This window comes from Callorhinus ursinus, unplaced genomic scaffold, assembly GCF_003265705.2.
Source record: "Callorhinus ursinus isolate GAN/ISIS: 27379988/994484 unplaced genomic scaffold, GSC_fseal_2.0 scaffold4, whole genome shotgun sequence".
In the NCBI taxonomy this organism is placed as follows: domain Eukaryota; kingdom Metazoa; phylum Chordata; class Mammalia; order Carnivora; family Otariidae; genus Callorhinus; species Callorhinus ursinus.
The window spans coordinates 106,060,805-106,087,093 of record NW_027397066.1 but is presented as its reverse complement, the minus strand read 5'-3'; the positions used below and the strand labels follow the sequence as shown (position 1 = coordinate 106,087,093).

The following is a 26,289-nucleotide window of genomic DNA, read 5'->3' as shown; positions in this document are numbered from 1 at the left end:
CAAACATCAGTTAAGATCTTCTGTTATGCTTACTTAATAAATTTAAACCTGACTAGTAAATACACATTGCATTTAGCCAAATACCAAACACCACTTTAAACAAATAACCACATAGTCTTTGATTAGCTTTTTGAAATTTCTAAATCTTATAACTTGAAGAAGACAAGTTTTTATTAAATATGTAACTCACATGAAAACAAAATGACCCTATGACATTTTATTGTAAAATAAGTTACACCAGCAAAACAGGTCATTTGAGAAAGTCTCTTCCAATCTCTGCAGCAACCAGCTCAGAAAGCCTCACTATTAAGGACCTGGCAAACTCTATAGTTCCCAACCAATTTAATTAGCTGTATTTTAGGCACTTGTTAGTAGCATGCATTTGCAGCAGCTTCCACTCTGTTCAGTAAGAATAAAAAGCCTCTCCTAATTACAATGTTGATATAGGGCTGTCAATAGACAGAAACCTGTTCATTTGAGAAACATCTACACACTTTCCCATGGAAAGAAAGGCAAAGATGACAAAAGGCTTTAGCGGTATTCTACTCCAAGATGACCTAGAAAATTTCAGGGTGCTACCATCGTGGAATTTTGTTCTGTGTTTTGTATAATAAATGGTTAATTTCCTCATTTGCTTTAAGGTATAAAAGATTAGTAATACATGCAAGAAATCAAAATAATTAACTTTAGGTCTCTTATGTTTTTGGAACACAGAAAATTATAAAAGATACCTAGAAGTAAATTCCTTCTTTTTCCATTTCAATTATTGACTAAATTTCGATATATGAAGATACAACACAAGGAAATGCAGCCCTTGGGTAAAATGGCTCTGGCAATCAGAATATACCCTGCAAGGATTTCAAAAGCAAAGAAATGTAAATTAGGTAACAACTTTTTAGACTGCACTTCTGCTTGAAGCACTGTGGTAAACTGGACACTTTGAGAGACCCTGATGCTGTTTAAAACAAGTAGAGCTATGGCTAGAACATAACTTGCTGAACTGCTGGATATGTAGGAAGTAGAGAGGTTTCTAAGGACAGCTTCTCCATACCCTTTCAACCCCCTTCCCCAGAACTGCAACGCAAGCCAGGGCCTCAGCTGGCAATGGTGAGTGATGGGCAGAAGGACAGAGGCAGGGCTGTCTTGAGGGCTGATGCCTACAATAGTGTCAATCAGGACACTGGGTATTGGGCTAATCACTAAGAAGGTAAGCTGAACCTAGGACCACTGTGTTAAACCTGGACTCCTGAGAAAGCCTGGAGTACCTTAGGTCAGTGGCAGAAGCAGAAGAAGGAAATTCTCTCTGGAGGAAGGCATTCCCACTTTCAAACCACAGGACTCCCAGAGATAAAATCAAGCAGTAAGTCTAGTCGGTGATCACCAAGGACACAAGAAGGCAAACCACCACACGTCAGAGTCCTCTTAGGACTTAGAGATGGTAGAATGGGCAGATGCAGAATAGAGAACACAGAATATGTATGAAATACTTGGAGAAATAAAGTACAGAATCACGAAGACAAGCAAGCAGCAAGAGACTACCAGGAATATTATGGCAGATTTGAAATGTAGATTAAAGACTTTTCAGGAGCACCTGAAAATAAAAATATGATTGCTTAAATAGAAAATACAAGAGAGAGGTTAAAAATAGTTTGGACATAGTAGAAGCAAGAAATTAAACAAAGAAAATAAAAGATTCCTTACAAAGGAATGGCTGACAATAGACTTACCAGCAATTACCGAAGTCAGAAGACAAAGGAATACTATCTTCAGATTAGAGAAAATAACTTTCTACCTGAATGACATAAGCAATACCATGTGTTGACTTCATCTTCTTCCTCACCACATAGGAAAACTACATTTTCTTACCTCCTTGCATTGGGAGAGACCATATAACTAGTTCCAGTCACTGGAACATGGGCAGAAGTGATGTTCCACCTTTTAAGTTAGGACTCTGAACTGCCTCATGGGATATTAGATGCTTTCTCTCTTCTCTCATTGGTGCACTAGATACAAATGACCCAACAGAGGACTCCGAAGCCTTTGGAAATCATGCGAGCCTTAGATGAAGGGCTCCAACCACTGAGCCACATGAGCAGGAACATTTATATTGAAATGAGAAATAAACTTCTATTATGTTAAGCCACTGGGACATCAGGGTTGTTACAGTGATTGGCCTATTCTAACTAATACAATGTAGAATTATAAAGCACCTTTCAAAAAGAGGTGCAAAAAACACCATCAGATAAATATCAACAAAAAGAATTCACCATCAAGAGATTTTCACTATAAAGAAATGCCTAAAATATACGTCTTAAGAAGAAGAAATTGATCAAATAAGGACAGTCTGAGATGTAAGAAAGAATAGTGAGTAAAGAAAATGGTAAGAATATATGTAAATTTAAAGGTTCATTTGTATGAATTATAATGCATAAAATATGCATTTTATCAGGTATTGCTTACATGTTTTATAATGTATAAAATGTAATAATAATTAATAGTAGCAGGACTAGCATTATTATGCCCAATTTCTGGGATTAAAAAAATAACAGCACAGGGTGCCTGGGTGGCTCGGTTGGTTAAGCGTCTGACTCCTGATTTCAGCTCAGGTCATGATCTCAGGTCGTGACATTGAGCCCTGCCTTGGGCTCCTCACTGGGCGTGCAGCCTGCTTAAGATTCTCTCTCTCTCCCTCTCCCTCTGCCCCTCCCCCCCACTTATGTGCATGCACACACACACTCTCTCTCTAAAATAAATAAATCTTTTTAAAAAATGATAGCATTAAAATACTGAGGAAAATAGCATGTATGTGAAGAGGGGATAATTGGAATTAAGGTGTATTAAGGGCCTTGAATTATTCTAAAAAAGAGTTAAGGTAGTATTACAGAATCTGTTAAGACAAATATCATGATAAAATTTTAAGAGCAATCACTAAAAAATAAGAGTATACAGTAACCAATGATAGGTAAGAAAAATATGGAAAAAGTAGTTCAAATAGAAATCTTTAAAGAAGATGGTAGAAACAAATTCAAATAGTTCAGTAATCTGTATAAATGGACTCATTAGGCTTGTCAGAAGACTGCTGTGTGTAAGAGACATACCAAAACCATAAAGACACAGAATGATGGAAAAAAGTGCTTATTATTCACTTGAAGAGACTATAAAAGGGCCTTAGTCTTTTCCCTTGCACTTTTGAGAGGGCACTCACCTCTTCCTTTGATGTTTCCGAGTCGAGCTGCAGTGTGAGATACATAACGATGTGAGGAGTGTTTAGGATATTTTGCTGGATACCTTCAACCTCTTCTCCCCACAGAAGTTTTACTAAATCATTTGTGTTTGACTGTGCCTTTTTCTGTCTTGGTTGAGTTGTTTCCTTTTTCACAGCATATGTATTTTCAAAAGTCAGTTTTACCTTTAACAAAACAATGTGTTGATTTTTCAACAAGGAAAGGTCAGCTGCAGTTTTCACAAAGAAGGGTCTGTACATGCACAGACATTTAGATGCACAGAGTATACCTAAAAATTGTCCTACAATATGAACTCTTTGATGTCAACGACCATGTATTCTATTTACATTTCTATCTCCAGCTCTTAGCCTAGTTTTTGGCACATATTATTACAAATATTTATTGAGTAAGAATTTATAATTCTCTGTACAAAAATTCATTATTTAAACTTAATCACTGTATTCTAAGTTACTGATAACAAAGAAATACCATGGAAAAACAAAAATTCATATAATCTCATAATTTCAAAAAGAGCAACACTGTATTATGAATGCTGATAGCTCATCTGGCGAAGGGAAAAGGAAGAGATACAGGATTAAGAGGAACTGCATACAACCAGTTTAGCTTCCCTTTCAAGTGAGGTGATATTCAAGTATTTTTCTCTCAGACACTCTTTGTGGTCCTTGAAAATAAAGACCAATGAGAGAAAAAACTATCAACGTGCTAGATCTGGGACTATGAGCTTGAGAAGATTATCTATCAGTTTTATCAAGATAGTTTTATTCTCATGGCCTAATGTCAGACAAGATTGGTAAGAATTCAGAATGTGGCCATTTTCCAGTTGTTGAAAGGCAGCTTCCACCTCTCAATTACTTTTACTTGAAAAAGGAGTTATGTGTCTAGATGCCAGGTGGCCAAAGATAACTTGTTCATTTTAAAGAAGCACAAGTGTGTATCTTGACTAAAAGAAGCTTTCACTAGATATAGCTAATTTGGTGTAGTAAGAACATCATCATAAGCTATATAACCACAAAGTATTCCTAATGTTTAAAATCTTATCGGAATACAGATGAGTAAAACAGGATATTCTAACTGAAATAATTCATAAAGTTTCATATTTAAACATTAAAGTGTAATGACTTTTATAATTAGATTAAATTTTAAGGAAAAAAATAAATTCATGTTTGATCAAGAATAAAAAAGTCTGCTCAATATATGTATATTAAATCATCACACTGTACACTAAAAAATCATGTACAACCTAAATATATACAATTTTTATTTGTCAGTCATACCTCAATAAAGCTGGGGGGTGGGTCTAGCCAATATTTAAAAGCAGATAAAACTGTACACATTAAGTTGCATTTGGGAGGAAAATCTTTGAAAGTTATCATCAAGATGGGGCACCTGGGTGGCTCAGTTGGTTAAGCATCTGACTCTTGATTTCGGCTTAGGTCATGATCTCAGGGTCTTGGAAGCGAGCCCCATGTTGGGCTCCATGCTCAGTGGGGAGTCTGCTTGTCTCCCTCTGCCCCTCCCCTGCTCACTCTCTCTCTCAAATAAGTAAATAAATCTTTAAAAAAAGTTACCAAGATAGTAATAAATAATCCCTAATTTTTAATAATTTATAAGAGGTGCCTTTTTTTTTTACGGATTTTATTTATTTGACAGGGAGAGAGCACATAAGCAGGGGAAGCGGCAGGCAGAGGGACAGGGAGAAGCAGGCTCCCCACTGAGCAGGGAGCCCGATGCGGGACTCGATCCCAGGACCCTGGGATCATGACCTCACCCGAAGGCAGATGCTTAACTGACTTAACCACTCACGTGCCCAAGAGGTACCATTTTTAAGGCCAACTTTAAATGTGATAAATACTAACACATATAGTCACTCTTTTTAAAAATGAGCTTTATATATTTATATTTTTCATCAAAAATATAAAAGCAGATTATTTTTAAAACATTCGTAATCCCACCAGCCCATCCAACTATTAGTGTTATACTATAAAATAAATTTGTCCTGATGAATAAAACCTTCCAAAAGATAAATATCTAAATATCCTTTTTTGTTGACAAGGAGTGACTATGGTTGTAATCAATTTTGCCTATCTGTAGCTGTCTGTGGCATCTCAAGGGCACTACATTTTCTCTATCTAAAGTGAATTAGGTTAAATAAACATCCTTTCTAAAATAAAAGTCTCATATTTATTTTATTAACAAGTAGAAAAGAAAAGAGACATGAGGTCTAAATTCATTAATATGTATATATTCAGGTCAAGATCAGCAGTAATCTGTACAGAAAGTAGAAGGGGAGAAATTCTTCATAAAATTTTCCTGAGGACTGATGATCATGTTTCTTTACAAAACATGTAATATTCCAAATAGAAAAGTCAACCTTTACTAAATTTTTTATGTTTGCTATAAACCTATTGAAAAATGGGCCCTTAATATTACAACACTATATCAAAAAAGGCTGAGTAGAAAATTAGTGTATTTAGCGGGGAAAGAATAGGCAAACTAAACAAAAATATAAAAAACTAGAGATCCTATATGGGAACAATCAAGCATCATCCGATGAAACTTAATATAAGATTAAGGTGAGAGACAGCTGAGGAGACACTGTTTTAGAAATGATCTTAGAAGGATGTGAAAAAGAGTATTTTGGTGTGAGGTTTTGACCCAAACAAGCAACAGGTAAGCATTAGATGGCCTGAAAGACTATGTTCTGAGAGTTGCATCTGTTCTAGTGGGCAATGTTCAAAACATGTATACATAAATAGAAATACAAACATAAGCAAAAACATATAAAATCCTTGAACAAGTATCTCATGAAGTGAATGGCTTGGTGGTTGAGGGCCCTTTTATCTAAGAATGGTGGTGTTCCTTGAAAATGTGAGAAATCTAAGAATTTGGGGAAATCCTGAACCCACAGTTTATGCCAGCTTAGATGGGAGCTTTGAGACTGTTCCCAGCATTGGGCTCTGGCGAGGAGCTATATATATGAGTGGAGGGGAGGGGAGAAATCTGACTGCAGGGAGCATGAGATGAGCGGCATCCTAGGGATGCAGAAGTCACAGAGACAGGCTGGGTCTGTTGGAGTGTCTGTGAGAGCCGTGCATACCAGCAGTGAAAGAGGAGAAAGGTGGTCTTCGGAGGAAGAAATGTGCCTCAGCACAAGGAGGGCATCTTTTCCAGCTAAGATTCTTGTGGACAGAGAGGTCAAAAGACCGGCTGTGACTCACCAAAAATGACAAAAGGAAATGAGATGGTAAACTCAGAAACTCGCTAATTTTACTTTAGGCAGCAACAATGACCTAAAATTTAAGACTAGTTTGTTATGCTTAGTGAAAAATGACATACTTGCAAACTAATGTTATACTTGGCAAACAACTGCACTTCGTTCCTGTGCTGTAAGGACATTTTCCCCTCACCATGTCAAAAACTCAAATACACACACCACAGAACCATCCATTAAAATTCTTTTAAGGACTATTTTAGCCACCATTCTTCTGATTTAAGTAAAGTTAGCTCCATTATGCAAAGATAATTATCCTTTAGCAAGACATTTTGGAAAGCTTACATGTTAAATAGCTATAAATTTCAGGATATCTGGTTGCCTTGATAAAATGATAATGGATGAGACAAATAACTAAATTAAGAGTTATATGCTATTTTTAAAAAGGGGTTGATATACATAAATATTAAGGATATATTTTATAGAAAACTTTTATTAAGAAACATCTAGAGGGAGCACTTGGGTGGGTTAGTCAGTTGAGCATCTGACTCTTAATTTTGGCTCAGGTCATGATCTCAGGGTCATGGGATGGACCCCACATCGGGCTCCGTGCTTAGTGTGGAGTCTGCTTGGGGTCCCTCTCTCTCTCCCTCTCCCTCTGCCCCTCCCTCGGCTTGTGCTCTCTAAGTAAATAAAATCTGAAAACAAAAACAAAAACACAACCATCCAATATAAAATAGTTTACATGAAACTTCTTATAAAAGGGTTTCTCTTCCTCCATGGGCATTAACCTGTGACAATGTTTCATCATTCCTCATTGCCTGTCTCCCTCAAAATGTTTTTTTTGTGTGTGTATATGTGTGTATGTGCAATTTGCCCACCCTTTCATCCTTTCCTTCCAGTTCAGGAGATGGTGTGCCTTTCCTCGGATCCAAAGACATGTTCTTCATAACTCATCACTTCCAAAATCTTGTTTAATTATCCTCTCTCTGCTTCTATCTTTAACCCTTCCATTTAACAAGCAATTTCTCTTCAGCCTCTGTCAAACAAACAAGCAAATTCTTTCTTTCTGTTAGCTACCATGCCATCCTCTTCACAGATGGAATCCAGGGAGGTTGTCAGAATCTGAAGCAGCTCCAAAAGCTGACCAGTCTCTCACCTCTGCCTCACGGCCCTCATGGGGTCTCTATCACAACATCTGCACTGCTATCTGCCTGTCTGGTCCTTTCTCCTTTGTCAGGCAGATGCTTTGAATATTCCTCAGTCAAAATTCTGAAGAAAATGAGTCTATATGACTCAGCAAATTCTCTCTCCTTGATCCTCTTCTCTTCAGGCAATCTCACTCAAGATGAAACCTGGAAGGCATCTTGGACTTCTCTTTATTCTGCAGGAAGTACTGTCCTCCTTCCTTTACATTATCTTAAATTTAATCTGTTCCTTCCTCCATATCCACAGGTCTTTTTATCAGCTCTCAACTGGACTGCTGTGAAGCCAGTCACCTGGTTTCCCAACCTCTAGTCCCATTAAGAGTGAAATATTCCTAAAATGCAAACCTGATCAAGCCAATCCTCCATTTAAAAATATCCACACAGGGGCGCCTGGGTGGCTCAGTTGGTTAAGCGACTGCCTTCGGCTCAGGTCATGATCCTGGAGTCCCGGGATCGAGTCCTGCATCGGGCTCCCCGCTCAGCGGGGAGTCTGCTTCTCCCTCTTACCCTCCTCCCTCTCATGCTCTCTGTCTCTCATTCTCTCTCTCAAATAAATAAATAAAATCTTAAAAAAAATAAAATAAAATATTCACACAGATGGTACTTCTGGGTTCTGAGAGTAGAGTAGATTTACAATTTTTTTTTTAATTTTGCCAGTCTATTTCCCAATTTTTCCACGGCATATACATCACTTTTGTGTAACAAGGAAATAACAAAAGTTGAAACACTCCACCCAACCATCATCTCCTTTAAAAAGACTTTTCCCCCGCTCTCTTGGATCTAAGACATACTTGAAAGGTAATAGTCCAGCACTAATGTTCTACAGGCTGATCTCCTATAAAAGGAGTTGGTTTCCTCCAAAGCTCCAGGAAAATGAACTATGGCCCAGTCCTTAATGCAATCAACCGTGGTCAACTGCAAATTTTGGAGCTCCCTGATCAAGCCAGGAATGGGTGGTATATGCTATAATATATACAATTATGTGCTTGTTGAATAAATGAATGCATAGAGCTACAGCAGTAGATAAAGGTCACAAAGTCAGTAATTAGAAGGGTACTTGCACCTTTGTTCTTGTCATTTTAAATACCTAAAACCTCTTTTTCTCAAACCCACAACTTCTTACTTATTTTAAAAAATTTCAAACCTGTAGAAAAGTTGCAATAACATAATAATTACCCATGCATTATTCCTCACCTAGTTTCACCAATTAACATTTTGTCACATTTGCTTTCTCCTTCTCTTCTCTTACTCCCCTCTCCTTCCATCCTCAACCCCACTTTATGTATTCAAAAAAAAAAAATTGGCTGAATCGCTTCAGAATTATCTGCTGACATTTTAAATGCTTTATTGCTAAATACCTGAGCACGTATCTCCTAAGGATAGGGGCCTTCTCCTATATAACCAAATATAATTATCACACTTAGGAATTTGAATATTAAATATAATACTGTTCTCGGGGCGCCTGGGTGGCTCCGTCATTAAGTGTCTGCCTTCGGCTCAGGTCATGATCCCAGAGTCCTGGGATCGAGCCCCGCATCGGGCTCCCTGCTCAGCAGGAAGCCTGTTTCTCCCTCTACCACTCCCCCTGCTTGTGTTCCCTCTCTCGCTGTGTCTTTCTCTGTCAAAAAAATAAATAAAATCTTTAAATAAAAAAATAAAAAAATACAGGGGAGGGGGTGGGGGGATGGGTTAGCTTGGTGATGGGTATTAAAGAGGGCATGTACTGAATGGAGCATTGGGTGTTATATGCAAACAATGAATCATGGAACTCTAAATCAAAAACTAATGATGTATGGTGATGAACATAACATAATAAAATAAAAAAAAGAGAGAGAGAAAAAAACAAGTAAATAAAATACTGTTCTCAAAGTCTTTTCCCAAATTTCCCCAATTGTCGCAATACAGCTGTTCCCCACTGCAATCCAGGATCAATTAAGGATTAGCCGCTGCATTTAGTTATATGTCACTTCATTGTTCCTTAGTCTAGAACAATTCTCCAGCCTTTTTTTTCTTTCATAACAGATAACATTTTTGGAGAATCTAAGACAACTATTTTTGCAGAATGTTAAAACTTGGCTTTAAAAGAAATGATTTGGGCTTTTTGTACCTCATCTAGCATATAGGTTTCACCTCTGGATTTCACTCTGGTATTCTGAATCTATTTTTTAACAGAACTTATTTAAAAATCAAGCACAGAACTGTAGAGTTGGAACTGGGCTCAGATATATTTGCTCAGATCTCTCTGATTATAGATGAGAAAACAGAAACCCAGAACAGTTTGGCAACTTGCTCAGAGCAAGGTTTAAAATGGAGCTCTGACCTCATTCTACCACATTACCACATTGTAGATAGCTCCCAGGCCATCTTCTGTCAGATGACAAAAAGCGTTCAGACCATTTTTATACATCGAGTAGAAGTTTAAAATATTGCCATTAGATAGTTCCAAATTTAAATGTTAAAAAGTCTCCTATGGTATTCTTTATAAATCAGCATTCCTCTTCTCTTACTGCTTGAATAACTGTTTCAGCTGCCATAGATACAAATCAGGTAAAACAACTTTTTCTGGGACAAGTCCACCTCAGTTAGTTCTGGCCGGGTGGGAATGAAGCCCCACCCAGGCCGTGTGAGAGATGGAAGGATCATGCTCTGGAGTCAGTTTCAGTTCCTTGAGTTATTAATTCTGCAACCTTGGAGAAATCATTAAATCTCTCTTAGATTCTTTTTCTTCAGATACAAAATAGAAACACAATTATTGGTATCTTACAAACTGTTATGAGGAATAAATGAAATAACTAAATAAATGATATTAGCAAAGCACCAACATACTGCCTGATATGTACAAACACTCGTTCCTCTCCCAATTCTACTCCTGTCCTCCCTGAGCCTGCTATGAACCCCCTAGTTTACATGGCTGGTAGTTAGAAGCTTATACTTTACCCCCCTTTCAACACTAATGATGTAAGAAAAATGTGGTTTACTAATTAACGTTACTTCTAGTTAAAGGAATTTTAACGATGTTGTAAATCATTATTAAAGACTCATCATGCCAAATGCTGGTGCTTGCTTTTGAGTACAACATGGCTACAATACCAATTCTGCCAGGAAACCAAACAAATGCATACATGTTTATACTCAAGGGGTTAAACCAGAATAAAATATTCCAAAATATTAATCATGAATATCCTCAGGTGATGGGATTCAAAGATTTTGTCCCTCACTTCTTCATATTTTCCAATTTTTACAATGAACATGTATTACCTTTATAATAAGAAGAAAGTTTATTTTCTTAAATAGAAAAGATTTTAAAAGATTTAAAAAAGATTTCAATAATATACATCTTATGATGGGGTTATATTCTCAAATTATATGCTGTCAAAATCACTCTGAGCTTACATTAGGAAGGCGAATGTGCTGGAGTATAACATACTCTCTCAATACGATAAATTCAAACTCAAAACAGTTTTTCTTCCATTTTCAAAACAAACTGCTGTTTCTTTATTTAGGCACAAGATGTACATATTGGCACGTAAAAGCCATGTGCGTGCCTGTGTGTGTGCATGTGTGTGTATGTGTGTATTTAAATGCAGAACCACACTTAATGCAGCAAGATGCTCATGCCATAAAAGGCAAACTGGGCCAACAGCAGATACACGACTCCTACTTCCTACTTAACGAGGACGTGTAAACGGTGGGTGGAATCGGACCAAAATATTTAAATCATTATTTCTTCCTCTTTTTTTTTTTTTACTTCTAAGTATGCATAGCTGAATTTGCAGTTAATTAAACATAAGTATAATGTGACTCCACTGTAAACATAATTCTTTTTGGAAGACAGAAGAGCCGTGGCTGAACTCTGGCAACACTGGCAGATACCTGCAACTGCCAGAGGCAAGAAAGGAGGAGCCCGGACCTGGGGCTGACGTGCGGCCAGTTTTTCAGTTGTTAGAATACTGTAATTCTTCATTACTGATTGGTAAGTAGCTGCTGTCTGAGCCCCCTGGGGTGCCCTAGTACCCTGGCTCACCCTAGGCCCTCTCCACATCTGACAACCAAAGGGGACAACAGTATACCCTACTTCAGCATTATGGCTGGTGTCTGCCTGATTGTTCGTATTTCAAACACCAATCTGTCTCCATCGACATCTCTTTATCCATTCATAGGCACTGCTGGTCACTGGCTGCCATAGTTATTCCAGCACTTTCATTCTGCATTTCCAAAGATAGCTACTTTTATAGAGCATCCATGTGTGTCTTTGCTGTGTGTGTGTGTGTTTTAAGAGAAAGAAGTGAACATAAGGGAGACATTATTTCTTAGACAATAAAGAATTTCATCATGGGTCCTATTATTTCAGAATCTCAAATCAGATGCAGGAAGATTCTGTTTTATCAGGGATTCTGTTCTTCATCCTGATCAATCCAGAAAGTAGTTCATGCTCTCATAGTTTTATAGACTATCCAACCTATCTAAAGCATATCATCCTTCTTACTCCTCAAAAGAGAGAAAGCTAATTCCTGATACTAACAAGAGCAGAGCATTCATAAACAGAAAGTACAGCACTTTCAAAATACATCTAATGACCTAAAAATGTCACCTATGATACAAAATGTCAATGCTTAGACTATCAAAATAACTATTATGAAAGAGATTTATTTTTACCTACAAGGAATGAAAAATAATTCACTAAGTAGCTAAATAAAAGCTCAGGAATAAGGCTAAAACTAGATAACAGAAAAAAAAAAAATCAAGAAAATAGTATAGTTTTTTTTTCATTTCTTTTTTAAATTTAATTTTATTTAGTTTTTAAAATAAATAAAACCACATTAAAAAAACTTTATAGGAATAGTCATTTTAATAAATCAGAGAAAAGAAAATTTCATGACTGTTTAAAATGACTTCTTTAGGAAATGGATTATCATCAACATATAAAGTAGTCATAAAGGCAGGCTGGTCATTACATTTTTTTTTTATTATTGTCATTATTCCTGCTTTACATAGGAGTTTTAGTTGTAGATATTTCTCTCTTTTTAGAATAATCTCCAAAAGCTAAAAATGTTAACAAGAGCTATAATTTTTTAAATAGTCAAGTATGTAAGTGTAACTCACCTTATACAAGATAACTTTCAGAATCTTAAAAATGAAAACAGTACAGGATGTCTTTATTTTCTGTAATTCATCATAAAATACAAAAAAGACTGTTCATACCTGCATAGGTCCAGGAATGCAAGACAGAACTCTCTCTATGTTCTCAGAGGTCACATCAACATCATTCACAGCAAGAAGGACATCACCTGAAAACAGAATAACAAAGGTTGTTGTATGAATATCCAAAAACCAAAAAGATCTAGAATTGGAACATTAAAAGCATCTATTCCAACCTCTTCAAAATACTATGGAACTCATTATTATTATACAGCTCATAGCAGCAGAGCTAAGCTCCCACTCCACTCTTTTCTTATATTATAATACAGGCCAATGTTGTGCCATAACTAAATACAATCTATGGATATTTATTTATTTATTTATTAAAGATTTCATTTATCTATTTGACAGAAAGAGACACAGCGAGAGAGGGAGCACAAGCAGGGGGAGTGGGAGAGGGAGAAGCAGGCCTCCTGTGGAGCAGGGAGCCCGATGCGGGGCTCGATGCAGGGCTCGATCCCAGGACCCTGAGATCATGACCTGAGCCGAAGGCAGATGCTTAACGACTGAGCCACCCGGGCGCCCCTACAACTTACGGATATTTAAAGAGATGAATATTCTCGGGCGCCTGGGTGGCTCAGTTGGTTAGGCGACTGCCTTCGGCTCAGGTCATGATCCCGGAGTCCCGGGATTGAGTCCCACATCGGGCTCCCGGCTCAGCGGGGAGCCTGCTTCTCCCTCTGACCTTCTCCCCTCTCATGCTGTTTCTCTCTCTCTCTCTCTCTCTCTCTCTCTCTCAAATAAATAAATAAAATCTTAAAAAAAAAAAAAAAAGAGATGAATATTCTCATTTTGGATACAACTGGGAGAATTATGTAAACTCAAAGGACAAATACAAAATTTGTAGCATAAACCAAGTACTGCACTTAGCAAAATTGAATCTAATCACTTAAACCCACAGTAAAAAAAAATTGGCTGAAATTTTAATTAAATCCATGTGGTACATCATAACTCAATATGCTGTGGCATTCACTGCTATTATTGATCTGTGTCTACACACAGCTCTTTGTTTCCAAGGGCCCAACCATAACAAAATCCACAGCATGTTCTGCGTGCCTGTGTGGCTCAGTTGTTGGGTGTCTCTGCCTTCAGCTCAGGTCATGATCCCAGGGTCCTGGGATGGAGTCCTACACTGGGCTCCCTGCTCAGTGGGGAGTCTGCTTCTCCCTCTGTCCCTCACCCCCACTCGTGCTCTTTCTTTCTCTCAAAAATAAATAAATAAAATTAAAAAAAAAAACAATAACAGCAAAATCCACAGAATATTTTGGTAAAAGCTCCTTTTCCATGGCTTTTCTTTAAATGTGTATGTTTATCAAATTTGGTGGCTTTCATAAAATAAAGATCAGTGTTAAAATGGAAATTTACTTTTGTAACATAACTAGAGGTAATATTAAAATAACAGTGAGTTTTATTAATAGAAATATATACACACCAAGGTTATTTTTTATCATTCCTAAACATACCATTAGGAAACAACCAAATAATTAATATTCATCTAACATAGTTTTACTGAGCACCTACTGTGTGCCATGCACTGTCCTAGGCACTATAGATAGAGAATTGAACAAAACAGACAAAAATCTCTACCATTATGGAGCTTCATACTCTGGGGAAAAAAATTATAAACATGTATATGGATAATAGTGTTGGTAGACGATTCTCCCATCAGTCTCTCATGTTTTTGTACATCTTTCAAGGCAAGGCACTGAAGTCGTTGTTCTGGATTATTTTTTCAAGGATGGTTGTGTAGTGAACAGCCTTGGACAGTAGTGTTGTAGGGAGTAACCATCTGAAAACACGTCTAACAAAGTTCTAAAAGTAGGAGACATACATGTATTATCATAACATATGAAAATTAATTTTAGAGTGAGTGTAGTATACATATTTTAAAATATTTAGTAGAAAATTTTCTCCTTCTACAACAGAAGTGTTATATCCACTTCTCATTCTCCCAGATATTTGTTTTCCTCAAGTTTTTGTCAGCAACTCTGTGACTCAGAAACGGCAGGCTTCCTGGACATCCTATCACTTCAGTGGGCAAAGTTCTTTCTCAGCAAGCACACAGAGTCATTAGGATGCCCTGTCAAAGGCTGAAAGGAAATGAACTGCATGAAATTGTTTGAACCGTTAGATAAGAAATGAAATCAGTTTATCACAGTGCTTAAATCAATTCCTCAATGTAAAATTAGTCATTTGAGAAAATCCATCATTGCATTCCTGAGCATCTACTTAATATCAAATGTGTACTGAAGGGCATCAAGGGCTATGAAAATATATATGTCAAAGTTTGTTTACTACTCTATTTATACTATATGCAAAATGAATATACAGTTTAAGAAATTATTTTAAAAATAAAACTATTACACATAAATGTAGAAAAAGGGAAAGATATATATACGTATATCTATAAAATGTTGTCTTTGGGTGTATGGGCTTTTCCTTTTTTGCTTTATTTTTTAAACTGTCTACATTAAACAAATATTACTGTTATAAAAACAAATTAAAACTCATTATTTTACTAAAAAAAAACAAACCCACTGTGGTAGGCAGATAATGGTCCCCTAAAGTTGTTCACATCCTAATCACTGAAATCTGTGAATGTTACCTTACATGGCAAAAGGGACTTGGCATGTTAAGGATGTGATCGGGAGATTATCTAAGTGGCCCAATGTAATCACAGAGTGTTTATAGGCGGGAGGCAGGAGGGTCAGAGTCAGAGAGAGACTTGAAAAATGCTACACTGCTGGCTTTGAAGAGGCAGGAAGGGACCACAAGACAAGGAGCTCAAGTGGCCTCTGAAAAGCTGGCTGAGGAACGGGATTTCTACCCTAGAGAATCCAAAAGGAATGCAGCCCTGTGGATACTTTGATTTTAGTGCAAGAGGGCACATTTTCGACTTCTAACTTCCAGAACTGCAAGATGATAAATTTGTGTTGTTTTAAACGACTAAGTTTGTAGTAATTTGTCACAGCAGCAATAGAAAATGAATACACCTGCCTAACAATACAAAGCAGTCTTGGCTAAGCACCAAATGAGAATCATGGACCATGAATGAAAAAGAACAGGCCTGGATATACAAGGTACAAAGAGGTCACTGGAGAAAAAACTAAATCAATCTTATTAGGAGGGATTCATGACAGAAGGACTGGAAGTATGTATGTGCCAGTGGGGTGGGATCAGACTGCGTTTAAATTGGTCTTTTAAATTAAGCTGAATTTGACTTCAGGGGGAAGAAAATCTCACTTTTTTGAAACATACTTACCATACTGCCACGTTATACATTCAAGTTAATGCATTTACTTTCAAGACATTTACTGAAAAATTCTTAAATCTTGAGAGAATTAACTTTATTATACATTTTTTTGAGCATCAATATCAATCCCTCATTTATAATATGAGGGCATAAGCAGAAAATTATGGTCTCTCCTAATCTATCATTCTAGAAATCCTTGAATAACAGGCTCATAAATTGTAACTATCATTCAAAACATTTGATTAAGTAAAACATCACATTGCCTGATGATGCTGGATAAGAAACTGGTGCAAGGTTTTTATTTCTCATTAAAATAGAAAATAATACTAAAGAAATGTTGAAAAATTACTGATGACCCCAGCACTTATAGCCATAATTATTTTCGCATATTATTTTTAGTCTTTACTTACATTGACACAAATGAGGTATAAAGGAATTTCATCCTTTTAAACCTCTCAATAAGAATTTTTATGTTGGTCCATAGTGTTTAGATTACAATTTTAATAGTCAAATAACGCAGACATTTATTAAATTATAATTCAAATAACCATACTCCAGTCTGACATTTTCATGCTTTTTATTTTTATACTTACTTAAAAAATGCTTAAATAAATGTTTTCATGCACATAGTTTTCCTTCTTTTACATCTGGGTTCAGCAAACTTTCTGTAAAGGGCCAGATAAGTAAATATTTTAGGCTCTGCAGGCCATATGGTTTTTGTTGCAGCCACTACTCTACTCTGCAACTGTAGTCCGAAAACAGCAATAGACAATAAACATATGAATGTGGCTGGGTTCCAATACAATTTTATTTATGAACACTAACATGTGAATTTCACATAACTTTCATATGTAATAAAATATTCTTTTGATTTTTATTTTTTAATCACTGAAAAGGTAAAAACCATTCTCAGTTTTCAGACTACAAAAATGAGTGGTAGGACTGATCTGACATACAGGTCATGGTTTACAGATCTGTTTTAGATTATTTCTTTTGGATAAGTGTCCCAAAATGGATTAAATGGGTTAAGTGGTACATTGTTGTAGCTTAATCCTTATTTCCAAATTACATTTTGAAAGGATTAAATAATTCCTTTTCTTTTTGGCTTCAAAGAGAAATCCTTTGGCACTTCCCCCACCCATTCAAGTGAAGCACCACAGCAAGTGAAAGAGTTTTGTGAATAGAAATCAGGACTTGTAGGTCCCAGCTTTATCACTGACTGCCCTCTGTTCTGGGGTAAATCACGTAATCCTTCTGGTACTCATCTGTAGAAGGAAGTAACTGCACCAGAAACTCTCTAGGAAGGCCTAAAAACTCTAATTCTATCTTTGCAATGAAGTCACTGCTTGTTTCTTTCCTTTACCACCAGGTCAAGTACCACAGGTAAAATGTGGGAAAGAAATGATGTGAAGGAGGAGAGACAGAAAAACACAGCGGAGTTACTTTCGTTACCAAAATTGAAATATTGGGGCACCTGGGTGGCTCAGTCGGTGAAGCGTGTGACTCTTGGTTTCAGCTTAGGTCATGATCTTGGGGTTGTGAGATCAAGCCCTGCAACGGGCTCCATGCTCAGCTCGGAGTCTGCTTAAGATTCTCTGTCCCTCTCTCTCTGCCCTTCTCCCAGCTTGCTCTCACTCTCTCTCTCTAAAATAAATAGATAGGGATGCCTGGGTGGCTCAGTTGGTTAAGCGTCTGCCTTTGGCTCAGGTCATGATCCCGGAGTCCTGGGATTGAGCCCCACATCTGGCTCCTTGCTCAGGGGGAGCCTGCTTCTCCCTCTGCCTGCCACTCTCCCTGCTTGTGCTATGTCTCTGACAAATGGACAAATAAAATCTTTAAAAATAATAATAAGTAAAAACAAAATAAATAAATCTTTAAAAATAAAGGGAGGAGGGACGCCCGGGTGGCTCGGTTGGTTGGGCAACTGCCTTCAGCTCAGGTCATGATCCTGGAGTCCTGGGATCCAGTCCCGCATCGGGCTCCCTGCTCAGCAGGGAGTCTGCTTCTCCCTCTGACCCTCCCCCCTCTCATGTGTGCGCTCTCTCTCTCTCTCTCTCTCTCTCTCATTCTCTCTCTCTCAAATAAATAAAATCTTTAAAAAAAATAAAAATAAAAATAAAGGGAGGAAAAGAAAATTGAAATGTTTCAAGTATTACAAAAGGTGAAAATAAAAATGTGTATCAAATAACAACATATAAAATATTAAAGAATAAAAACATTCATTAGATACTCACAAAAAACCAAACCTATCTTTTTAAAAAAGCACTTCAAATGTTTTAACTGGAAACAACCAGAATGTCCATCAACAGTGAAATGGAAAAATGAATATACAATGGAATACTACATAGCAACAGCCTGGATATTTCTCACAGATTATAAAATAAAGAAAGTGCAAGACAATACACACTTTATACTTCCTTTTTTTTTTTTTTTAAAGATTTTATTTATCCATTTGACAGAGAGAGACACAGCGAGAGAGGGAGCACAAGCAGGGGTAGAGGGAGAGGGAGAAGCAGGCTTCCTGCTGGGATCCTGACCTGAGTGAAAGGCAGATGCTTAACGACTGAGCCACCCAGGCACCCCTTTATACTTCCTTTAAATGAAGTTTAAAAAGGGGTAAAATTAAAAAAAAAAAAAAGAAGAGGAAGAGGAAAAATCAACTCTGTTAATAGAAAACTTGACTTTTGGAAGGGAGAGGGTATTAACTGGGAGGAGGCACCATGGAGCCTTCTGGGTACTGGAAATGTTCTTTATCTTGATCTGGTTGGTAGTTACACAGGCATATAACATATGTCAAAATTTGTTGAATGTACACTTAAGATTTGTCCATGTTATGAATATATGTTATGCCTCAAAAAGATTTTTAAAAAGTAAAAAAACTGCAAAAAATGTAAAAGAGAAATAGCACAAGTATGTCATACAAAACAAAGTTATTCAGTGATCGCAGGTGAGAACATTGGAAGTTGCACAAAAAGCACTTAAAAACTTTTTTTATTGTTGAGCAGAAACATTCTACAGCGGTATGTGTGTCTAGAACATTAATGTGATTTCTTTAGCCCTATCCTTTCCAATCCTTAAAAAACATCTAGTTAAAATGAGTAAAAATGGCTCATCTTGAAAAAAAAAATCACCAAGGTGATAACGCAGTTTCTAGGATACAGGTAAAGAGAATATGCTTTGGTCTAGGGATAGAGGCTGGCTACCGGTAATTAAGGAACAATGCGCTGTCAAACTTTTTTTTTTTTTTTTAAGATTTATTTATTTGTTTGAGCGAGAGAGCACATGCACACACTCACGCGCATGGGGGTGGGGAGGAGCAGGGTAGGGGCAGAGGGAGAAGGAGAGAGTCTTAAGCAGGCTCCACGCTGGGCATGGAGCCCAACACAGGGCTTGAACTCAACCCTGGGATCATGACCTGAGCTGGAAATCAAGAGTTGGATGCTTAACCAAATGAGCCGCCCTGGTGCCCCTCAGCAGTCAGTCTTTAAGAAAAACTCAGAAATAAAAAATAAAGATGCAAGTCAGCGCAAGAAAAGCAAAAATGGCACTAGAAAATGCAGCAAAACCCCCAAAACCCCAGGAAAGAAGAATCAGAATAGAATAGAGTTCTACTGTCATGAAAGGAAAGAATGAAAAACAGTCACCAGTCTCACTGTGTTGGCCAATGCACTTTAGTCAAAGGAGGGTCATTCTCCAGCTAGACAATGGCAGAAGTCACCAGAGCAAACTGCTTTACCAGGACAAAGTTTTCAAGATCCTTCTGCCTATGGGGTTACCTCACAGTTCAACCACAGACTTCAGTGTAAAATGAAACCATGAAAGAAACAAATGAGAAAATTCAGTGCTGGGGGATTATCAAAGTCACTATGATATTAAAATTGTCCATTATTTATTCCCAAAGTATGTAACTTTAAAAATATACAACATCACCATAAAATTAAAAATCTGAAAAAACAGAAAACAAACCACCTATAATGTCTCCACACAAACCCAACACTAATAGCATTATGCTGTATTTATATTTACTTCCAATTGTTTTCCCTGCACATATTTTTCTACATAGTTTATGCATTTATTTAATAAATGTTTTTGAGGGCTTATTTATCAACCAAGCATTTTGCTATGCACCAAGGATGAAATAATCATTTTATTTTGACAAATCTTTTTTTTTACTTATTGGTAAATCATAAACTTTCCATTATGAAACGGAAATCATGAACTTCATTTTTCTGCCTTTTCATTGCTATTCATACACATGCAGAAAAGTGTGCAAACTATAATAGTACAACAATAAATTATCAAAAAGTGAACATACCCACGTAACCACATTCAAGTCAAAAAGTATACTACCAGCATCCTGTGTAACTTTAAATTATTTTAAAGATAAACAACAGGACTACCTAGCAGCCTCTTCCTCTCTACAGTTCATTCTCTTTCCTCCCATACAGATGGTGCAAAAAGATCAGGTCGAGAGGTAAGTGGCATTCCTAGAAGGCTCAGCAGACTGGAGTGAGGATCAGGGGAAAGGAAACATGGAATGGGACACTCACTGACCATAACCACCTCTCCACTAGGTTTCAAAGGAAATGGGTAAAAAGAATTTTATTTTATTTTTTTAAAGATTTTATTTATTTATTTGACAGAGAGAGACACAGCGAGAGAAGGAACACAAGCATCAAGGGTGGGAGAGGGAGAAGCAGGCTTCCCGCCGAGCAGGGAGCCTGATGCAGGGCTCAATCCCAGGACCCTGGGATCATAACCTGAGCAGAAGGCAGACGCTTAACGACTGAGCCACCCAGGCGCCCCTGGGTAAAAAGAATTTTAGAGATTTGTCTACAAATCAGGCCAATTAGGTCCTGAGCAGAGGCCCCAGATAAATATAGAAGTTTTCCATCATGTGGTATCCTAAAATTATGGTGGTTGGCAACAACCAGGCAAGATTTCATAAGCATGAATTCTGGCATCCTCTGACAGAATGAAAAGAATAAACCTTAAAGACATTTTATAAAAAAGGAAGTTGAGCACCTGAGAGAATGTAAGCATGATATTAGCTTCTGTTCCAGCTATCCGCTGCTGCATAACAAATGACCCCGAAACTTCGGAGTTTAAAACAATATTTATTATGTTTCCTGGTTCTGGAGTTGACTGGGCTTAGCTGAGGTTTTTACTTGGGGTTCCCCCTGTGGTTGCAGCCACATGATGGTTGGGGCTGGAATTTTCTGGAAGGCTTATTCACTTATGTGTGGTAGCTGATGCTGCAGGGTGGCTGAGGCCTCAGCTGGGGTGATCAGCCAGAATAGTACTCATGGCCTCTTCATGTGGACCGGCCTTGCTGACACAATGGCAACTGGGTGCAGAAGCTGCATCCCCTTTTATGATCCCACCTCTGAAATCACATAGTACTACTTAAGCCGTAGTCCAGGCCCACAGGGGTACGGAAGGGAGGACACAAAAACTTAACTCTCCATGGGAGGAGTATCAACACTGCATTGTTAAGAAGAGAATGTGGAGATCTTGTCGCAACCATTTGGAACACACACTGCATAGATGCTCTTCCTATGTGATTTGTTCTTGTAAATCCTATCATGGCACTTATCATACTATGCGAAACTGTCTGCCTATTTCTCACCCACCTCTTGCACCAGAGTAGGAGCTTCTTAAGAGGAGTGAGTGGATGCTTAGAGTAATCTTTGTATTCCTGACACTTAGCAGATGCTCAAAAATTTTGTGGACTCAGTGAACAAACAAATGCAACTTGGACTTAAAGAAATATTTCTAAATGTTTCTAAGGTAGCTATAAAAGTTGCTGTATCTAAATCTTGTAGGCTGAGTCAACTTTAAAGACTGTCAGCTTTTAGATTTGTTAATAACTTTTAAGTTTCATTAATAATATATTCTCACATTTGACTAATATAGCTTTTACCTAAGTAACGAAGTTGCCTCTAACTCAAGCATTATATCTAACAGCTGAAAATGTATCAGCAATACAAAATGCTCATCTTAATATATATTCAGAATAACTTTCGGATATATTTTTTTCCCTTCAAACTGATGAGATATTTTATGACAAGCACCCTTAAAAGGAAATTTATGTATAACATCACTGTTGCTGAATATGCCAAACGAAACAGTTTAAAACCACTCCAAGAACTTAGTGTACTCAAGTGCAAACATACAATTTAAAAGTACTTTTATTCATAAATTACATATTTTTATATCATGCTATTGGATGTAGGTCATTCAAATCTAAATTATCACTGTAAAATTAACTTATTTTCTTTTTCTTGTCAGCAAACATAACCAAGATGAAATAAAATGATATAATTCAAAACTCAAAAATTAGTTAAGCTATTCCTTGGCCTAAACAAGGCACACACATATTCAACTCACCAAAGTACTTATTTTAAGAACATCATGCCTTGTAGTACACCATGATTAACAATTTCACTACTGTCCCAAATATCATCAAGCAGTCCTTAATCTGTTGAGACTTTGGATATAATTGTTTTGATCACGACTCACAAGGTGTCACTAATCATGAATCTCTGCAAACAAACACAGTGTTCACCAGCAACACTTACCAATTAATATCTGACCGCTCTTCATAGCAGAGCCTCCTGGCAGCAGGCCATGGACCACAAGTCTCTCTCCACTGCCCTGTTTTCCACTTTTTTTCCAGCTCCACTTGCTCTGATGGATAATCCCAACCAGGACTTCCAGAAGCTTGAGCTGCTCTTTGGCTTTGGTCACAGTTAACTTTTTGGGGTTTACATAAACATTCACATCCTTGTACCGCTGTTGGACAACAACTCCTGTTTTCTGATTGGATTGATGCTTTAGAATGGACACCAGCTCATTGTCATTCCTATTCTTTTTATTGTAGCGCTTAGGTAAAAGACTTTTAGTTTTTAAAATTTTGGTAAACCGCTTGAGTTTAGGTTCGTACTTTTTTCCTTCTTTGTAATCATCCTCTTCAATTATAATCTCATTTTCACTGAACCTGACATGGTTCACTGTAGGAGTCTCAGGAAGGAGGCTTTCTTCTTCATCCTCACTCAATTCCAAATAAAATAATTCTCCATTTTTCTGCACACTGTCCAGCCATTCAGGTTCAACCTCACTGTGAAAAATAGAAAAGACGCTCTGAATAGCAGCCAAACATAAGAAAAATAGTTATGTCTTTTGGGCACCAGGGGTGCAGGGAGGTGGGAGGAGGTGAAAGTTCTTTGATTATTTCAAAGTCTCCTTACTGTTTCTGATTTATTATAAGCATCAACATTATTTTCTAGGACACTTTTTAAGAGTCTTGAAGAAATGGGGTTGGAAGAGAGGGTATCAAAAAAGCATAGTGATAGAAAACAAAAAAAGGAGATGGCCTCCTTCTAGAATCTAAGGTGTTTTTTTTTCATTTTAATTCAGCCCTTGTAAGGTTATTGCCCACTTTAAACAATTTCATTGGACAATAATTTACATTAATAGTTGATTGTGCAATTGTATCCAGACATAGCCATTTGGAAATTGGACATAAAAACATCCCATTTGCATAGAAACTCTTCAGCACGGCTGTCATGTTAAGACGAAAGCTAAAGTCTACCATTATTAATAAGATTTGTTTATACAATAAATTTTCAAAAAAACAAACGTTCACCTCACCATAAACTAAAATCTCTGAAAACAACTAGTTTATAATCACAGTTAATAGTGATTGCTTCTATAGCTTATAATTTCCATAAAACTCCTTTTTATGAATAATTGTAGTAAGAAAAGTAAACCACATATTACATAATTCATCATGTGATTGTTAAAAAAAAAATTTAACTGGGAAGTAGGCCATTGAAAAAAACAAAAGTACTGCTATTAAAATGACTGAAACAGCATTAAAAAAACAAAATGCTCATCTTTTTTTTTTTTTTATTTGACAGAGAGACACAGCGAGAGAGGGAACACAAGCAGGGGGAGTGGGAGAGGGAGAAGCAGGCCTCCCGCGGAGCAGGGAGCCTGATGTGGGGCTTGATCCCAAGACCCTGGGATCGTGACCTGAGCCAAGGCTGACCTGAGTCACCCAGGCGCCCCAAAATTCTCATCTTAAGGTAACAAACCTAATCACAAACTCCACCCTGCCTGTTTAATGTTATGAAAATTTACCTTTCAAACTATTTTTTAAAGCAAACTGGTTACAGTGGAAAATATAATATGTTAAGAGAGTCTTTACGAAACACCAGCTCTAATATTCTGATGTAAAAGGGTATAATTTGTATTCTAATAGTTCCATCAAATAGAAGACATTTCCATTTTCTGCAGTGTTTATTAGCAACTCTGGTTCTTTTAACTTAACAGTCAACTGTCTCTCTAGGGGTGCCTGGGTGACTCAGTCGGTTAAGTGTCTGATGCTTGAATTCGGCTCAGGTCATGATCTCAGGGTCATGAGATCCAGCCCCGTGTAGGGCTTGGGTACTGGTGTTGGGCTCCACACCAGGCTTGGAGCCTGCTTAAGATTCTCTCTCCACCTCTTCCTCTGTCCCTCCCCCCACTGCATGCACACGCATGCTCTCTCTCTCTCTCAAAAAAAGTCAACTGTCTCTCTAAAAACTGAAAATTAATTTAAAAAAGTGCACTATTCTATTACTCAACTCTGAAATTAACCACCTATCTCATCTGTGGCTGGCAATTAATACAGGATTTTCAACTATATATTAATGGTTAAAAAAAAAGGCATACCTAACCCCAAATATCAAAACTAATATTACTTTGGCACTTGTTGGTTCCAATGTGTGGCATCATGTTAGCACCACTTAGCACCAGGTATTAACCATTTATCAGATGTTTCAACCATATCCATTTGTACCCACAGAAATTAGTATTTAATAACTCTGTAATTCTACTCTGAAGAATCTAAATAATTGCCTCTAATCATAAAAAATTTAGGTAACTATGTACCATAATTTAAAATGGCACAATGTACATATCATGATTATACACAATTACTTATGAAGATATGTATCAATTTAAACAATGAATGAAATTATTTGCTTCATAATCTTTTAATCTAGTATATTATTTGCATTAAATATGTGACCCCAAAGAAATACTTTTTCCCCTATGCTAAACATGAGGATGTTTCATCTTATCTCTAAAATTTGAATGAGAAGCACTTTTTGGCTATGACTTAAAGATGGGGGGGGGGCACAGGACATTCAATCATGGAGCAAATGAACAGTGCCAGGTGCTTGGAAGGTACTAGAATTGTAATGATTAAAACATCAGTCCTTTCCTTGTCTAGTGGGGAAGAGAAAGTGAGAAAGAATTCACAATGATACACATGGTAAATGCAAAATAGAGGTCACCTAGTTTAGCCTGGGATTGAGGGTGAGGGCAGGGAGAATTTCTGGTAGAGGATACACAGAAGTAAGTTTTAAAAGAATAAGTGGTTGGTGATGGGGATATGGGGGCCTGAAGGGGAAGAAGAAAAGACAATTCCAAGCAGAAATAACAGCATAAGCAGAGGCCTTGAGGGGCTGTCTCTATGCCTATGTGGACAACTAAAACTAGTCTGACCCATGTAGACAACTAAAGAAGGAACATACCTCAACATCATAAAGGCCATATATGAAAAACCCACAGCTAATTTCATCCTCAAAGGGGAAAAACAGAGCTTTTCCTCTAAGGTCAGGAACAAGAGAGGGGTGGGGTGTCCACTCTCACCACTGTTATTTAACATAGTACTGGAAGTCCTAGCCTCAGCAATCAGACAACAAAAAGAAAAGGCACTTGGCAAAGAAGTAAAACTTTCACCATTTGCAGACAACATGTTACCCTACGTAGAAAACCTGAAAGACTCCACCAAAAAATTGCTGTAATTGATACACAAATTCAGTAAAGTCCCAGGATACAAAATCAATGTACAGAAATCTGTTGCATTGCTCTAAACCAATAATGAAGCAGCAGATGGAGAAATTAAGGAATCGATCCCATTTATAATTACACCAAAAACCATAAGATAATTAGGAATAAACCTAACTACAGAGGTAAAAGATCTGTACTCTGAAACTATAAAACACTGATGAAAGAAATTGAAGATGACACGAAGAAATGGAAAAACATTCCATGGTCATGGATGGAAAGAACAAATATTGTTAAAATGTCTATACTACCCAAAGCAATCTACACATTTAT

General features: G+C 37.2%; 1 protein-coding gene across 6 annotated transcripts in view; it reads right to left on the bottom strand.

Moving 5' to 3' along the window:
- Window positions 1-26,289, bottom strand: part of INTU (inturned planar cell polarity protein) — a 94,266-nt gene that overhangs the window by 45,280 nt on the left and 22,697 nt on the right. For 5 of the 6 annotated variants that reach the window (XM_073892239.1, XM_025874277.2, XM_073892242.1 and 2 more), the window contains exons 2-4: window positions 22,698-23,236; window positions 12,867-12,952; window positions 3,206-3,409 (exon numbers count right to left, since the gene is read on the bottom strand). In XM_073892239.1, coding sequence (XP_073748340.1) covers window positions 3,206-3,409; window positions 12,867-12,952; window positions 22,698-23,236 — 829 coding nt within the window. The remainder of the gene's footprint in view (window positions 1-3,205; window positions 3,410-12,866; window positions 12,953-22,697; window positions 23,237-26,289) is intronic. The other variant, XM_073892241.1, reaches the window with a different exon arrangement.